General features: G+C 47.1%; 1 protein-coding gene across 1 annotated transcript in view; it reads left to right on the top strand.

Annotated features, from left to right (window-relative positions):
* Nucleotides 1-18,468, top strand: part of LIG1 (DNA ligase 1) — a 105,429-nt gene that overhangs the window by 86,364 nt on the left and 597 nt on the right. The window contains exons 21-27 of the mRNA XM_040424329.1: nt 1,671-1,742; nt 8,713-8,857; nt 9,298-9,380; nt 9,495-9,647; nt 11,251-11,304; nt 14,775-14,918; nt 15,597-15,689. Coding sequence (XP_040280263.1) covers nt 1,671-1,742; nt 8,713-8,857; nt 9,298-9,380; nt 9,495-9,647; nt 11,251-11,304; nt 14,775-14,918; nt 15,597-15,689 — 744 coding nt within the window. The remainder of the gene's footprint in view (nt 1-1,670; nt 1,743-8,712; nt 8,858-9,297; nt 9,381-9,494; nt 9,648-11,250; nt 11,305-14,774; nt 14,919-15,596; nt 15,690-18,468) is intronic.

Here is an 18,468-nt window from a genome sequence, read left to right as displayed (position 1 = left end):
CCCAAGGCTGTTTGTGGTCCGAGTGATTTTTCTTTTTCTTTTTGCAAAGTTTTCAGCTTCAGTCTTCTGCAACATTGCAGAGAAGTTAGTTTTGGTATGGCATTAGACCGAAATATCTCTAGTTGTGTAACTGTCCTTCATTACAGCACATTGTAAGCCTGCCAATAATTCTGGAAGGCGTCCACTAAATACCTCATGGGGACAGCCTCTCGGATTTCCTGCCATTGCTAATTTGCCTGTTACTTGTACGTATATAGGAGTTAGCCAGCCCGCTCTCCAGGACCCAAACACGTTGGTCTTTTCTGGACTTCAGATTGGCACTGACATAGCTGTGAGGTTTTTTTTTGTTTCGTTTTTTTGCATTCATTGATATACATTTCCCTTATTGTTCATATTATGGGGGAAATGCAATGAAAATAATTGGTTTAGTTTTTATTACACTCCTGATCCTGCGTGCACAGGGGACAAGTCGTTATATGTTCCTGATTAAGGTGTAATGAATTGGGTTCGGATTGCTGTATCCCGATGCTGAACCCGATTCTTCTAAAAACTGCCTTAAGAATATGGGCTCTGTCCTACTGTAAAATGTATGAAGTTTCAGCTAATATTGTGAGACTGACTTCGTCTCGCCTTTATCACTTTGTTTCTCCGCATAAGTTACTGTGTCCAAATACGAAGCTGAACTCTGCTTCGTTAATGAGGCTTTGTATTTTGATACAGTAATTTATCCGAATAAACAAAGTGACATGTGATAGAAGCGAGACGGAGTAAGTCTCGCCATGTTTGCTGAAACTTTGGAAAGGCCTCCGCGTAGGCCATACATTTTGCAGTAGGACGGATCCGATATTATTTCAAACGAATCGGGTTCAGATAGCACAATCCCAACCCGATTCGCTCAAGCCTATGTATGATGTGCAGTAGGTTTTTCTACTAACCCTTAAAGTGTAGCTAACCTTTTGAAGAGCTTTATTAAAAACTATTCTGAATGCCATAAAATTAATATGCTTTATTTTTTTACTGTTGTTTACTTACAAAATAGGCACACGTAGTTCAGTTGTCTATAGGGCTTTAGAGTTTGTACTCTCGTCCATCTATGAAATGTCATCTGTAGACCGCTTCCATTGTTCGGCCGCAGTGAGATTTTTTCATTTTTATTTTTTTTATTTATTTTTTTTATCTCTGGCAGGAGCACACATTGCTTCTCCTACCTGTGCCAGCTCTGCTAAAGTCAGGCTTCGCACATCCAATGTGCTATGCCAGGCTTCAGCGGAGTGGACACATGTAGGAGCAGTGGCATGCTGTGCGGAGCTCCTGCCTGCTCGATCCGCTAGACACTCAGCATGGCACATCCGGTACAGGTTCTGTGTTGTGCTATGCCAGGCTTCCTCAGAGCGGGCACAGGCAGGAGCATCCATGTATTCTCTTGCCAGTACAGGGCTCAGTGTGGCCCCACGGTAGACTCCGTATACCACTTTGTCATCATGGATTCCAAAACGCTATAGACACTGCCTGTTCTGTAAGTGAGTTACAGTCCATAAAATTAATCCGATAGCATTTAGAATAGTTTTTAATACCATTCTTCAACAGTTTAGGTACTCTTTAAATGTGTGCTGTGATGACCTGCATTTGTTTCGGTCTATTCTACGTGTTCATCTTCTTGACTCTTTTAGGATGTTGAAGCTTCTGACATAAAAGTCCAGGTCTGTGTGTACGCTTTCGACATGCTTTACCTTAATGGAGAGGTAAGTACCACACATGAGTTTTTAACAACTAAGCAAGTTTATTTCTAAGATGATTTTGATGCTGAAAACACTTTTCACACACTATAAAATCTGAAACCTGAGATCCTAAAGGGGTTGTCCAAACTTTGGTTGCAATTTTTTTTAGTTTTTCAGCACTCATTTTTTGTGGGATGCAAGATGGTATTTTTTCTGTTCTTTTGGTTTCTCGCCCAGTTTCCTTGGGGGACACAGAAGACCTTGGGGACACAGAAGACCTTGGGTATAGCTCATCTCCATAGGAGGTGTGACACTAAGTGAAAACTGTTAAGCCCCTCCTCCACAGCTATACCCTAAGCCTGGAGAGAGAGACTGCCAGTTTTTTGCTTAGTGTCCAAGGAGGCAAGACACTCCCTGCTCTGCAGGGCTGTTTTCCCCTTGTTTAAATTTTAGATTTTTACTTTTTTCTTTTCTTTTTGTTCCAGATCATCAGGGACAACAGAGACGCACTAGACCTCTCTGTTCTCCCGGGGTTGAGCTGCGCCAGTGCCGGTCACCCGCACTGCTGCCTCCCCCACAGGAGGCAAGGTGGATCAGGGCAACCCAGCTCCCCTACATCCCGCCAGCGCAAGGGTCGCCCGCACGCCAAGTCCCTCTTCCAGCGTCCTGCCACTGTGGTGCCAGTAGCTGAAGGGGCGACCCTGCTGGAACGGACCGAGGGTGAAGACGGCTGTGGTAAGAGAGAGGCTTCTCCAGCCCTATGTCCCCGTCCCCCCCGGTCTCCTGCGTGCCTGACCCTATACTGGGCCTATGGAGCCTTCTGTCCCTGCTAGACCTAGGCTGGCCCCTGGGCTGCCGCAGGGTGACATTCTACTCCCTCTCTCCTGGCCTCCATAGGTCATTGGCACCCTTCTCCCTACAAGAAGAATGCCTGGGGAGCTGCAGAGGTCCGCAACTAGCTGCCCCTGACAGAGGGGTTATGCAGGCGTCCCACCCTCACAGGCACCCGGTCTCAGGGTCCCCCTCCCTCTTACCGGCTACTGCTTTAGGGCCAGAGCCTTGCTGCCCCTGACCCTCCTCTGCCCTCACGGGCACCGGCCCAAGGGCAAGGTGGTTGTGGCTGTCGGCCACATGGTGCGCTGTTACAAGCCAGGGCCCGCTCCATGGGTGAATTGGCTGCCGAGCCAGGGCCCGCTCCATGGGTGAATTGGCTGCCGAGCCAGGGCCCGCTCCATGGGTGAATTGGCTGCCGAGCGCAGGGTCCTCGCTTCCGGGCAGCGGGTTGGGCACCCGCGGCCTGCAATATGAGCGCTATGCTTCAACAGCCCCCGGCCGACCGTCGGAACATTCCAGTCGGCCGGGCACCGCAGGCTTCGCGGCCGCGATCCCGGCGCTCTATCCGGCTCTTCCGGCCCGCGGGGTAGGCACCCGCGGCCGGCATGTGCATGCGCCGGCCGGTACTTGAATACTGTGCGGCCCCGGTCAGCCGGGCGCCGCTAAAAATTTAGGCCCCGGCTTCACGGCCTACTAGGCCGCAAAATTCCGGCCTCTGTTGCAGGGGGCTGGAACTTCTCCAGGCGCAAATTCTTCCCGCCGGGAGGTTCCCCCGGCCCCAGGGGATCGCAGCGCCGCCCTCCAGGCCGGATCCCTGTTAACCCTTTGGGTACAGGCTGGCTTCAGATGGGCCTGTATGGCTGCCCCCAGGGGATCGCAGCGCCGCCCTCCAGGCCGGATCCCTGTTAACCCTTTGGGTACAGGCCGGCTTCAGTTATATATATAACTTGTGGGCTGCGCAGGACGCTGCAGCCTCATCTCAGTACATGCCCCCCTTCCGTAGGCGGCATGTTGCGCTCCCCGGCTGCCAGGGTCATTTTCCCCTTCTAGGCGGTTACTTGCCCTCTCCCACGATACGGCGCTGGTCAAGTGCATGCGGCCCTTTCTGTAGGCAGCATTCGTCACCCTCTCCAGTTATGGTGCCTGCCATGGCAGGATACCCCTCCTGGGCGGGATACTGTACTCTCCCTGGCTGTGGGTTGGCCTTGTGCATGATCCCCCTTTCATTGGCTGACTACTGCAGTTTCACCGGATACGGTGCTGGCCATGTGCACGACCTCCTTCCATAGGCGGAACGCTACACTCTCGCTAGATTCGTTGCGATCTGTGCATGACCCCCTTTCTTAGGCGGAATACTGCACTCTCACCGGATACGGTGCTGGCCATGTGCACGACCCCCTTCCATAGGTGGAACGCTGCACTCTCACTGGATTCGTTGCCGATTATGTGCGTGACCCCCTTCCATAGGCGGAACTCTGGATTCGCTGACGCCCATAGGCATGACTCCCTTCCGTGGACGGCATTCGGCACTCTCACTGGATTCACTGCCAGCCATGTGCATGACCACTTTCCATAGGTGGTATGATGCACTCTCATTGGATTCGCTGCCGGCCTTGGGCATGCCTCCTTCCCTGTGGCGGCATACATACACTCCCTCGGTCGGTGATGTTCTCTCGCCGGTGCGTTGTTGGCCATGTGCATGAACCCCATACATGGCGGGGTGCTTGCACTCTCCCTGGATGCGATGCTGGCCATGTGCATGACCCCCCCCTCTTTTCTGGGCGGCATACTACACTCTCACCGGATACGTTGCTGGCCTTGAGCATGGCCCTCTAACATGGGTGGAACGCTTGCGCTCCCATTGGATACGGTGCTGGCCTTGTGCGTGACCACCCCTCATTCCATGGGCGGAATTTTGCACGCTCACGAGATTCAAGGCTGTCCTTGTATGTGCCGTATTGGACTTGCACATGTTCCCCTTCATTGGCGGAGTAGTTACAATCGCACGAAATTTCGGTGTTGGGTGAATTGTTGCACACTCACTTAATGCTAGGATAGCCCTGTGCATGTCCCCCTTTCACTAGGTGGACCTCCTGCATTCCTGCTGGATACTGTGTGGCCATGTGCATGGCGCCCTTCGGGGCGAAGTATGGTATGCCCTACTTCTCTGACGTAGGTACGGCCTTGGGCATTCCCCCCTTTTTTGGGGCGGGCCTTGGCACCCTTGCCGACTGCAGTTTGCCAGGTACATTTCCCCCCTTTCGGGGCGGTCAGTTTTGCGTTCCATCGCATACCATACTAGTCTTCTGCATAACTCCCTTTCAGTTTGCACTTTGCACTTCCGTAGATACTGTGGCACTCTGTGGCTGGCCCTCTTCGCTGAGTGATATTTTTGCAGTGAGCGGACGTTCTTGTGCGTTATTTGGGCCGTGTATACCTTCTCGTCTCGTAGGTGGGTTGGCCTTCTCACTGCTTACGGGGCTACTCGTACGTATGCCTCTTTTCCTTCTGCGACATATTTTTTCTCTTGGGAGACAGTGTTTGCAGCAAGCCTTGCACTATTCTCTAAAGAGATCATTCTGTCCACCTGTGTAAGCCTAAGGTGTTGTCCAACAAACAACAAATGAATGCCTTATATGTAAGTAGACAGGCTCTACCTGCTCGCTACTGCACCGAGCTGGGCAGTGCTCATTCATTTCGTTGGCCCTTCCGCCCGGGAGTGTTCGTGGTTCCTAAATACGTACCCATTCGTCTTCCCGCAGCATTGTTTCCCTGCGCTAGTGGTCACATGGTCGAGAGTGCTGTCTGCAGCGCCCTTCGCATTCTATGTTGGCTCTGGCGGGACTACGGTCCCCTCGCCTACTACTATTTCCTCCTACCAGGTTCGGGCCGCTCTTCTTGGTAAGGTCACCCAACTTCTCTTGGGTGCTCGCTTACCCAGGTCCGGAGGACCTCCACCTTGGGTTCTTCAGGGTATTCGCCTTCTGCGAGGCGGTGAACCGGGCGTCTCAGTGTAGCGGGGTTCTGCTTTTGAGCTGTCCTATGGCTTCTCTGTTGCCCATTCCTCCTTTCTTTTGGAGGGTGTTATGCCGGCCTCTGTCTCGACTGCCTTTTCTCGCCGGTTCTGTTTGGCTCCCACTCGGTACGGATCTCTCCGATGTGGCTTCTGTTCCGGCCACGCTTCAAAAGCGGTGCCTTCTCTGCCCTCCCCTCTGGGGAGAGCATGGTTGTTCATGTGGATGGTTCTGGTGTTCCTTTTGGCCTCGTACTGTCCCCCTTGTCCACACTGACTGTACTAGCCGTGTGCCTATTTACCGGGTCTACCGCGTTCTGTCCTCCTGCTGGGTGCAGATTGCGTTTTTTCCATTCTAGGCAATGTTTCTGCTATGGATTTACCTTCTCGGTAACTTGGGAGGACTACCATTTAGTCCGTCTTCCTGTGGTGGCTACATCGGCTTGGGCTTTAGCCTGTCTTGTCCTGGCATCGGGCTGTTGCTGGGCGGACCCTTCGGTTCCTGTCCGTCTGCTCCCCCACTCCGGGTGGATACGGGACAACTTTGCTCGGGGCCGACGGGACCAGTTCTACCGACCGTTCTGCCCGTGTTACTGGTCATTGGGTTTTCACCCGCTTGCCCAGGCGACTCTAGTGGTCTCGCTAGTTTTCGCTTCTAGCCGAGTTTTCGTCCAGGATCTGTGGTAGGACTTAGGGCTTTACCTGGGGTTCTGTGGGAAGCTGGGCGTTCCCCCACTCTGCCTTTCTCTCTCCCTCCATGGTTCTGTCTTTCTCCAGTCCGGCCTGGACCTGGGGCTGGGACTCTGTTGCTTGAAGTATCAAGTGTCGTTCCTGTCCTTCCGCTTTCAGCGTTCCCCGACCCTCTGGGCCTGTCAGGACCTTCTTCCATGGAGCGGCTCTTGGGTTCCTTTGTACTGCCCTCCGCTACCGTCCTGGGAACTACATACTGGGCTCTTGGCGCTCCAATTTTTCCTTGGAGCCGTTACAGAAGTTCTCTCTACTCCTTCTGTCCTGTACGGTTGTGTTTCTGTAGCCATCGTGTCTCTGACGGGTGCCTGAGTGGCGGCCCTTCTTGTTCCGAGCCTTCTGTCTTCCCCCAGGACAGGGCTGTTCTCCATTCCGTCTCTTCCTTCCTTCGGAAGGTGGTGTTTGTCCTTCATTTCATTGAGGCAGTCGTCCTCCCCTTCCCACCCCCGGAAACGGACACTTCACCGTTTTGGACGTTGTTTGGGCCTTGCAGTTTTTGCTTGGAGATCTCCGACTCTTGTCGACGTTCGGTCTCTTGTGTTTCCAGGAGGTCCGCGCAAAAGGTTGACGGCCTCCAGGGTGGCTTTCCTCCGCTTTCTCAGAGTGGCTCTTGCTGTGGTTGCCGCACCAAGGGCAGGGCTCTGCTTTTGGTGTCACCATTCATTTTGCCAGAGCTGTCGGTTTTTCCTGGGCCGGAGGCATTGGGCTTCGACCATGCATTTGTGCGAGGCGGTCACTGGTCTTCCTTGCACACCTTACCGAGTTCTACAGGGTGCATACTCTGGCTTTGGCAGATGCTGCCTTGGGCCGCCTGGTCTGCAGGCGGCGGTTTTTTGATGCCTTCGGGTGCTTCGCCTTGGTGCTGTGGTCCCTCCCCTTTTGGACTGCTTTTGAACGTCCCAAGGTCTTCTGTGTCCCCCAAGGAAACTGGGCGAGAAAACAAGATTTTTGTATAACTTACCAGTAAAATCTCTTTCTCGCTCTTTCCTTGGGGGACACAGCACCCACCCATTCTTTGTTCTTCTCTGACGGTTTCCGAGTTTGTTTTACCTTTTGGGTAGTTGGCTTGTTGGTTCCACTTTTTGGACTTTGCCTTTTCTCACTGCTTGGACACGCAACTGTCAGTCTCTCTCTCCAGGCTGAGGGTATAGCTGTGGAGGAGGGGCTTAACAGCTTTCACTTAGTGTCACGCCTCCTATGGAGATGAGCTATAGCCAAGGTCTTCTGTGTCCCCCAAGGAAAGAGCGAGAAAGAGATTTTACTGGTAAGTTATAGAAAAATCTCGTTTTTCCCGTGGATATGCCATAAATGTCTAATACCACTTTATATTGATATGTCAGCACTACTGGACATTTACCTGGCTGCTTAGCTATAAGCTGCTCTTCCTTATGAAGCCATTAAAGTTTGAACCCGTCAGACAAATCGGTGATACCTGCTAGATGGCATCATGAAATGTTTGTGCGGCTGCCTATAAACTGTACTGTAGGCAGTGACTGACTTTGCAGCATCTCCGCGACTCATTTGTAAAGTACAGGGTAGCCGGAAACGCTTTCCTTTTGCTGGAGCGTTTCGTTAGAAAATTGATGTGAGACTCTTAGGGCTCATGCACACGACCGCTGGTCAGCCGTTCCGTGCATTGGGGGGACTGCAATTTGTGGTCCCCAGTGCATGGGCAACATCCATGCGGATTCCGCAGATGAATCCAGACCCATTCAACATGTTCTACTTTTTTGCGGGTTCGGAGGCACGGAGAGAACCTCACGGAAGCGCTCAGTAGTGTTCTGTGCCTCTGTTCCGCACCAGACCTTCTGGATTGTGGACCTATACTGGCACGGCCGGCACACGGTCACGTGCATGAGCCCTTATGTTTGCAGTATCATTATAAAGGAATGCCACACATTAAAAAATGCCTAAAAGTAACCCTGTTCATCCTCTTTTCATCTCCTATTTCCTCTTATATCGCAATTGGGAAATGTATAGTTTTCTCTGTGTGTCCTGGGATATTAGCTGTGCCCCCTCCCCCTGGAGCAGCAGCCTCTCTGTTGCGCCCTGTCTTCTATTTCGCTTCACCCCTTGACTAATTTCAAACATCATACATACAGTCGTCTGAATAAACCCTATATGCTGATATTTTGCGGTTTTTGAGCGCGTTCCTACATTTTAGTTTTTTTTTTACTCATTGATGTTGTTGGAGAAAAAAAACTAAGACTAATCCATAATGGGGTATACCCTAAAATCCCCTTGGCTTTTGAGCAGCACGTCTTAGTACAGTGGCCATCAACTCCTACGAGGGATAATTAAGACAAAAAGTTTACTCTGAAAAGGAAGATTACAAAATGTTTGTGTGTCATTGACTCTTCGGTAAAAGTGGATAATTTTATTGTTTTATTTGTCTTTCAGTCTTTGGTCAGAGAGCCATTTTCTAAACGGAGGCAACTCCTTAGAGAATCCTTTACCGAGCTGGAAGGACAGTTCATGTTCGCCACATACATGGATACTTCAAACACAGATGAAATTTCAGAATTTCTTGATCAATCTATAAAAGGTATTTAAGAATTAGAAAATGTGTTCTCCTTTTACATTTAAAGGGAATCTGTCATTAATCATGCAGTCTGGCGTGTGGGTAGTGCGGTAAAGAGGAGCGGCAGAGCAGTTTGATAAATAGTTTGTTTATAAAATATCACTAGTTATTTCTTCTGGGCTTAGGAGTCCAGTGGGCGGTCCTACACGGTGATCGACAGCGATCTCTATCTACAAGGAAGGCTGTCAGTCACCGAATAGGACCCACCCACTGGACGACTCAGGCCAGACTGAGCAGGGATTACAACCATTCATTAAGAGGTAATACAGAATGTTTCTCGGTCTGCTCGGATCCTTCTGCTCTATGACATGCTATCTGCAGGTTGGACTGAGTTTTCAACGTGATTAGTTCCCTTAAATATGTTTAAATTTATTCTTTGCTCCCACTTTTCCTGCCCAATTCAGATTCTTGTGAAGGTTTGATGGTAAAAACGTTGGACCAGAATGCAACATATGAAATTGCAAAACGTTCCCATAATTGGTTAAAGGTGGGTATTACTATAATTTTTTTAATTTTTTTTTATAATCTTTCTTGGAATCTAAAGCATTTCGATTTTCCATTTCGGGTCCTCGTTATTTTATCTTTCTTTTTTTTTCTCTAGTTGAAAAAAGACTATTTGGAAGGTGTAGGAGACACCTTGGATCTGGTGGTGATTGGTGGTTACTTTGGAAAGGGAAAGCGAGCGGGCATATATGGAGGATTTTTACTTGCATCATACGATGAAGAAAGTGAAGAATATCAGACCATATGCAAGGTTTGTCTGAAATTAGTGAGCGCCTGGTTACATTTAAATGGGTTATCGTCAGCAAATACCATTTATCATGTAGAGAAAGTTACTAATGTATTGTGATTGTCCATATTGTTTACTTTGCTGACTGGATTCTTTTTTCCATCTTATACACTGAGAGGGTTATGACCACCCTGCAATTCTGCAGCTGTGGTCGTTCTTGTACACAAATGGGACCATGTGAGAGCACAAAGGCTGGTGCTTTTTCTTATAGTGTACAAGCATGACCACCACTGCTGGATTACATGGTGGTCGTAAACCCCTGGATACAAGCAGTGTATAATTCGATAAAAAAATGAATCCAGCCAGCAAAGGAAGCAATATGGAGAATCACAATACATTAGTAAGTGCCTTGTATTAGCTTTCTCTACATGATAAATGCCATTTGCTGTAGTGAGAGGACCCCTTTAATGCAAATTCTTTTCTGTGGCTATTTTCATGCTGGTGTCGTGGTTCCACTTTTTACAGGATATCTGATAGACCTGATCTGTGACTCCAGGCCTGATCTACGGTGGAAAGTTTCTGCCACATGCGAACATAGCTGCTTGCCCTGCTTGTACGATCACCGTAGTAGAACAGGGTCAGTAAGTAGTAGTCAATTTATTCTTGGACTACTACTAAACAAGCATTGGCAGCGGTAGTATTACTACTTCATTTGGCAGTGGAGAGCAGAACAGAATTGCAGTTACATCGTAAGGGTTGTGCGGTAATAAACACACCATGCATACTAGAACTTGCAGTCTGAAGTCTGAAGATGTGCACTGTGCGAAAGTCACATTGTCACGTGTCTTTACTGGTACAACTGCCCATGAACAGATGTTTTTCTGTTGGATACTTGGCTGCATGGTCATGTAGGCTGACATTCAATAAACAGTTTATGCCAAAATTGTGGTGCCTGCCAAATATGCACAAAATGTGTGGCTTTTCACGGCACTCGCCAAATTTGATAAATGCCATGAAAGTTGGTCCTGGTCTTTAAAGCGGTTCTCCACCTTTTGAACAAATTGTGTCCCCTCCCTGATGTCCCTGTAGAGGGAAGCATTCACACCTGCTCCCTGCAGCTCGGTCCTGGCTCTTTCCGTCCGCGACACTCTGATCCCCGCTCGTTAACTTCTGGTCTAGAAAATGGTCATTTGTGCTACTGCAGCCGATGACTGGGTCACGTGCTGCTTGCGGGAAATGGCACCACTGTGGCCAGTAGTTGGCTGCAGCAGCAGCACACGTAACCCCCGTCTGTGCCACAAGTTAACAAGCGAGGACCAGAGTGTTGAGAACAGAAGGAGCTGGAATCAAGTGTTTGGGAGCAGCCAAGTATGCTTCCCTCTTCAGGTCCGTGAAGGGGGTGGAGACCCGAAATTTGTTCAAAAGGTGGAAAACACCTTTAAGCATTCCATTTACTTAACAAGCGAAAAATGGGAACAAATTTGTAACGTTCATTTTGTCAATAGGGGGGGTCCCTACACAGTCCAATAATGTGTCGATTGTGTAGGGGACAGTTGACATGTATATTTATATGCTTCATTAGTTTACTTTTTTTATATATATATATACACCCGTTTTTCTTATTTAGATTGGAACAGGCTTTACAGATGAAGACTTAGAAAATCATCACAGTTTGCTAAAGGTAATTTTCCCATATAAAAGGGGATCCAGAACATGATAAAAAATGGAGTTAAAACGAGAAAAAAAATATACATATCAAAATAAATATTATACATGCACCTGGAGGCATAAACACCTGGAAAATAAAATGGAATGTACTTACCAGGTCCAGGATATGGAATGTGGTTTATATCTACCCGATGCTCTTGTTTTAGTCCTTCCATATACCAACAACAGAATCCAATGGAGCAGGAGACACGACTACCTTTTCTTGACATCTGCATAATAAAAAATTCAAATGGTGTATTGGATACCTCCATCTTTAGGACGCCCACCTCCACTAATTCCCTTTCACGATGGGAGAGCAGCCATCCCTGTCCCTTTAAAGAAGGGGTTCCCCCGTAGCCAATACTTGCGTATTAGAAGAAACTGTTCACAACAATCTGACTTTTTTGAACATGCGACGGATTTAAAAAACAGATTTCTCGATCGAGGGTAACCCCCTAAGTACTCTGAAACCTGCGTTTCAGTTTGCACTTGAAAAAGATCGTACATCCCTCTTAACACCTAAAACTGCAAGCATGGCTGCAAATGATGTCAACAGAAATGATAAAAGGGAGATCTGTCTCATCCGCACCTTTTGATGAGGTGGCCTCAAGTGTTAGAGGGATTATCTCTAAACATTGGAATATTCTACTGATGGACCCAGATATCCGCAAAGTAATCGGAGAATATCCCAGTATTACATATAGAAGAGGGGGAAGTGTTCGCGACTAGTTAAGAGTCACTATATAGCACCGCGAGCGACTAGAACTTGGCTAAATAAGCCTATTTCTGGCTGCTGTAAGTGTGGAGGTTGTGTCGTCTGTAAATACATTTGTTGTGGGAGGACATTCAACAGTAATGGCACCAACAAAGTATATGAAATCGGAGACATGATTAACTGTAAGTCGAGAGGCGTAATCTATAAGATGACATGCGTTTGTGGAAAGGAATACATTGGTAAAACCACAAGGGAGCTTAGACGTAGAATTGGAGAACACATTGGTGACATAACAGATCGAAGCGTGCCACATTAGGAATGACCATGAGGGTAGGACTGAATGGGAGAAGGCGCAATTGGGACAAGAGTGTTGCAATGTGAGGTCAAATAGAGTCCCTCAAGATGTCTTTGCATATGGAACGTACATTATTGTATATGTGATCTACACTAGATGTGTTACCTTATTTTGATCATAAATTTATTGAAGTATCGTCACCTTTTTTATTATTATTTATCATCTGGCCCCTATTGCTTTTTATTGCTTTCCAAATACATATAGATTCCCGTACTGGGTACTGCCTAAATCTGGTTGGAGTACCATTACGTAAAGAGTTCTATCAGCGACAACATAGGGAGATGTGGTGCCAGGCTCTGTCCGAATGCTTAGCAGCGCACCACGCTTGGTTGCCACGTCACACTCCTTCTGGCTGCCCTATTTAACAGGGAAGCGCGTGCACTGGGCGTGCGTTCCAAAGCACGGAGCGGGTATAGGTCTGGGCCATTAGCCGGGAGCATTTAAAAGGGGCATGGGCACTCTACAGCATGCCCCTTCTTTACCTGCGGAGAGATTAAGGTCAGGTGGGGACACTTCCCTACCCCCACTAGGACACGGACCACTGTCTTTTTTTTGGTCATGAGTTTTGGGTTTTATGACACGTGTTCCCATTACTCCATGCTTTCATTGTGAAGCTTTCATTTTTGACTGACATTTTTTAGGGTCTTCTGATTTTAAAACGATGGAGATCCGTTTCTACACACTATAATGATAGAACAGTGACTCAACTCATATTTATATTTATTATTGTCCTTGTTATTCCACAAGTCTTTTTTGCTTTTTTTTCACTCACAAATCCCCTGATGTGTCTCCGTTTCTGAGACGAAACATGTCATGTCGGGAAAATAGTGAGGGATAGGTGTAGGGAATAGGCCCCAGTTAGGGACAGGTTCCTGACGGGGTCGCCCCTATCGAAGCGGGTGCTCTGTAATTGCTAGGCAGGGACTCTTAGCCCCCATTCCCGATTTTATGGGGGACTTTTTCTGAGGGCCACTTAGTTTATGTCCCGAGAAGACTGGCAAAACCAAGAGCTCCTGCTCTATTGATTCTGTTATATGGAAGGACGAAAACAAGAGCATCTGGTAGATATAAGCCACATTCCATATCCTGGGCCTGGTAAGTACGTTCCATTTCATTTTCCAGGTGTTTATGCCTCCAGGTGCATGTATAATATTTATTTTGATTATGTATATTTTTTCTCACCTTATTATTTGAGCACTTTTGCATTTTAATCTAAGTGAGTAAAAGTTACGTTTTAACTCCATTATTTATGTTCCGAATCCTTGACTAGTGAGAGGGTGTTTGCTTGAACGCCATCGTCATCGTGTACTGGCTGTGATTTACTAATGGTAATTTTCCCAAAATGCGCTAGGGTACTGTTACATATCGTATGTGTATATTATTTATTTTATGGTGCCTTTAACTTCCAGGGTGCTGTAAATATGCAAAGCAAAGGGACTTAAGCTGGACAACCCTTTTATTTCTACTGCTTCTGAAATCCTGTGTGTTAAAATGTTTTAGCGGCACTTGCTTTATACAACTATGTCACCTCTGCAGCTCTGTCTACACCAACCAGGGTTGCGGACCAGAGCAGTGGGGCTGAAGTGGTGATGGATTACGTAGTGCGTATACAAACTTTTATTAGCGTAGCACATTAAGGGGCTTTGGGAGCTTTTGAAATCGGACAGACAACCCCTTTAAATATGTGGCATAGAGCTATAAAAGAAGGAAGTACAATAAGCAGTGTGCTCTACTGCTACAGAAGGAGCGTACCCCGTCTCTGAGGGTTTTAAGCCTAAGAAGGAAAGGAGAGCCAATAAATAAAACTTCCTTTATTAAGTCTTGGAAGATGACAAAAGTAAAAACATAAGCAAGACCTATGCGTTTCGAGTGCACATCCCCCTCTTGATCATGGCATGGGAGCCATTACTAGACAGCCCTGGGATCCTTTATTAGGCACAGAGCTGTAATGATCACTTGGTCAGCCCAGGCGTTCAGGCCTGACAGGACCACAATTGGCATCGATCATGGTGCCATGGACCTAAGTGGCCAGGACCAGAGTTTTCTCTGATCCCAGACGATGGGGAAAAATCATGGCTGTCCATCACAGTCCAGCTTCTGATGCTGCGTCCATGGCTCTTGTGTCTGCTCTATGAAAAGTGACAAACACGTATGGCATTCTGCGGTAAGGTGTGCAACGCGTCAGCTGAGATTTACTTCTTCTACAGCTATATACTGCTACTACATCCAGGCGGGAAGCAAGCCAAATGCATGATGGGGTTACTTCTGTGAAAGCATGAAATGTTATCTGGAAAATGTGTGCAAATTTAGGTTTAGCAAACCGTTTGTCTGAAACTTTGACTCTAGATTTATTGTTTTCTATCCACCTTTCTAGGATCACGTTATTGACAGTCCGAGAAGTTACTATCGCTGGGACAGTGCTACAGAGCCAGACCATTGGTTTGAACCTGTTCAAGTCTGGGAAGTAAAATGTGCAGATCTTTCAATTTCCCCTGTCCATAAGGCGGCTATAGGACTGGTATGTTTCAGATCATCCCTTATAACACTACATGTGAAACCAAGGTTAGAGAGGGAGGGGGGGGGGGGGGGGGTCTGTTATCTTTGTGGACATGTATACTCAAGCACTTTTGTTTAGTTGCATTCTTTTGTTCCAGTTTTTAATTGGCCCAAAAAAATTGCAAAAAAACGCACAATTTAAATGTGTGGGAGTCACATATAAAAAAACAAAACTCCAACCCTCGGGGTACAGCTGCACAGGGTGAATTTTCTGCTGCGTAATTTTTATTTCAGATGAAATTAATTACTGAAATTCCACTGCAGAATCTGCTGCAAAATCCACATTGCATAGTGAAGGGTGCAATCTGCAGCGGAAACCTGTACCATAAACCTGTTCCATTGCCTGAGGATACATTTTGTAAAATGCTGTCTTGCACTTCACTGGTTCTTTATTAGGGCTTATGCAAACATCCTTTGACAATTGGCTGTTGGAGAAGTCATTAACACAAAGGTTCTAATGACGCTCAGTGTTAGATTGTGTTGGTCTATAATCAGATAATCGTCAGACCACATTATATTAGTAATCCGTCCATAAACTCGAGTAAGTCTGTTGCAGCGGTGCATAGCATGTAATGCATTGACTCTTTAATGATTTATATATGAAATAAACAATTGACAATTTAAATGGTTTGTTTTTTAGGTGGAAGATCAAAGGGGAATCTCCCTGCGTTTCCCTCGTTTTGTTCGTGTTAGAGATGATAAAAAACCCGAAGAGGCAACAAACAGTTCTCAGGTAACCTGTTATATCGATGCGTCTCCCTGTTCCTCTTTTCACTCTGTGATGTCATAGCTGAAATACATTAGTAGTTAGAAAGCTATCATTACACATTGCCTATCGAGCAGTTCCCTTTGTGGCTTTCAGAATGTAAGCAGGACTGGTTGCCTCCACTTGCAAAGATGTCTAGGGGGTGAGGCGGCGTGATCTCACTACACACTACGCTCTGGCACTTTCATTTATAAACGTATTGGTGAGTGTTCCTGTCGGGCTGCTCAGCCGTGATGGCATATCGTAGACATTACCGTCTGCTGTAGAGCAGTGCAGTGAGACCCTCCAACCGGCAGCTCTGTAAGTGGAGGCAGCAAGTCCTACTCAACTTCTAGGACAGGTTGCTGGCGGCCCTTTGAAATCATTCCTGGAGAACCCCTTTTAACGGATTGAGTAGTGTGCAACCAATGGCTATCCTGCTGTTTTGAAACTACAAGCCCAGGATGTCATATTGTGCTACAGCTTTAATGGCCTGCTGCTCTCTTCTTGCTGGTCTGGGCTCAAAACACCAGAAATCAAAGGTCTTAGCAGTGACCAACCTTCCCTGGCATTACTGGTGTGCTGAGCCATGTGAGAAAGTGGAAGCTAGCAGGTTAACGGCAGCGGTGGGGGATCAGTGAGGTTGAGTATGGCTTAATTTTTATTTTTAACCCTTGAAAAGGTATTCAAACCCCTTGAAATTTTCCAAATTTTTTTTTACATTACACCTGCAAACTTAATGTATTTTAGCAAGTACAGTGTGTGTGTGAAGTGAAAAGAAAATAATACATGGTTTTAATTTTTTTTTAATAAATACAAATCTGAGAAGTGTGGCGTGCATTCTTATTCAGCCCCCTGTACTGAATTAGTAAATAGTGTCCACCTGTGTGTAATTTATTCTCAGTATAACTTAGGGCTGAAACTATTACTCGATTGAATCGAGTAATTCGACGCACAAAAATTCTCGATGCAAATTTTTTGCATCGAGGGTTCGTTTGTGTCATGTGACCACCTAGCGGGGGTGAAGCGCTTGCTGTTACTCACCGCTCCGTAGTCACCCGCCAGCCTGCACCGCGCTGCACTGTATCCTGACACATCGTCAGGTCATAGTGCACGTAAGCGCGCACTATGACCCAACGCTGTGTGACGTCAGAACAGAAAGGTAAGTACTGGCGCTGGGGACATGGCTAGGAGGGGGAGATGGTGGCACTGAGGGGGCAGCTGGTGGCACTGGGTTGGCAGCTGGTTATTAGAGTACTTGATAAATCGTTGGATTAATCGATGGAATACTCGATTACAAAAATAGTCGATAGCTGCAGCTCTACTTTAACTACAGCTGTTCTGTGAAGGCCTCAGAGGTTTGTTAGTGAAAATTTGTGATCAAACAGCATCATGAAAACCAAAGAACACGGCAGACAGGTCAGGGATAAAGTTGTGGAGAAGTGTAAAGCAGGGTTGTTATAAAAAAAATATAAAATAAAGTCCCAAGCTCTGAACATCTCACGGAGTACTGTTCAATCCATCATCTGAAAATGGAAGTAGTATCGCACAACTGCAAACCTACCAAGACATGGCCGTCCACCTAAACTGACAGCCCTTAGAGAAGCAGCTAAGAGGCCTATGGTCACTGTGGAGATGCTGCAGAGATCCGCAGCTCAGATGGGAAAATCTGTCCACAGGAAAACGATTAGTCGTGTACTCCACAAATCTGGCCTTTATGGAAGAGTGGCAAGAAGAAAGCCATAAGTCCCGTTTGCAGTTTACCACAAGCCATGTAGGGGACACAGCAAATATGTGGAGGGAGGTGATCTGGTCAGATGAGACCAAAGTTGAGCTTTGTGGCCTAAATGCAAAACCCTATGTGTGGCAGAAAACTAACACTGCACATCACCCTGAACACACCATCCCCACCGTGAAACATGGTTTTGGAAGCATCCTGCTGTGGGGATGCTTTTCTTCAGCAGGGACAGGGAAGCTGGTCAGAGTGGATGGAGCTAAACACGGGGCAATCCTGGAGGTAAACCTGGTAGAGGCTGCAAAAGACTTAAGACTGGGGCGGAGGTTCACCTTCCAGCAGGACAACAACCCTAAACATCCAGCCAGAGCTACAATGGAATGGTTTAGATCAGACATGCACAACCTGCGGCCCTCCAGCTGTTGCCCTGCTGTAAGCTGTTCGGGCATGCTGGGAGTTGTAGTTTTGCAACAGCTGGAGGTCCGCAGGTTGAGCATGCCTGGTTTAGATCAACGCATATTCATGTGTTAGAATGGCCCAGTCAAAGTCCAGACCTAAATCCCATTGATAATCTGTTGCAAGACTTGAAAATTGCTGTTCACAGACTCTCTCCATCCAATCTGACTGAGCTATGTATTTTGCAAAGAAAAATGGGAAAAATTTCAGCCTCTAGATGTGCAAAGCTTATAGAGACGTACCCCAAAAGACTTGCAGCTGTAATTGCAGCGTAAGCAGGGCCTACAGAGTATTGACTCGGGGGCTGAATAATGATGCACTTTCCAGTATCACCATGTATCATTTATTTTTTTTCATGTGTTTTTGGGCAGCTTTTGATGGATGTCCAGATTGATATGGGGCCTAAGCTATTCAGGATCAAGTATGTAACAGGCTGGAATCCAGAATGTGGTTTAGGCTTGCTGGTCCCTAGGACTATCATAAATCTCATCTAAGGAGAAGGCACTAAACACATGCTCCTCCATTTCAGAGTTTTACCACAGGGTAGAATTAAGCAGAATTGGTTTGTCCACATAG

The sequence above is a fragment of the Bufo bufo genome, chromosome 1 (assembly GCF_905171765.1).
Source record: "Bufo bufo chromosome 1, aBufBuf1.1, whole genome shotgun sequence".
Lineage (NCBI taxonomy): Eukaryota > Metazoa > Chordata > Amphibia > Anura > Bufonidae > Bufo > Bufo bufo.
The sequence above is the reverse complement of the archived record's forward strand: the minus strand, read 5'-3'. Positions and strand labels throughout refer to the sequence as shown.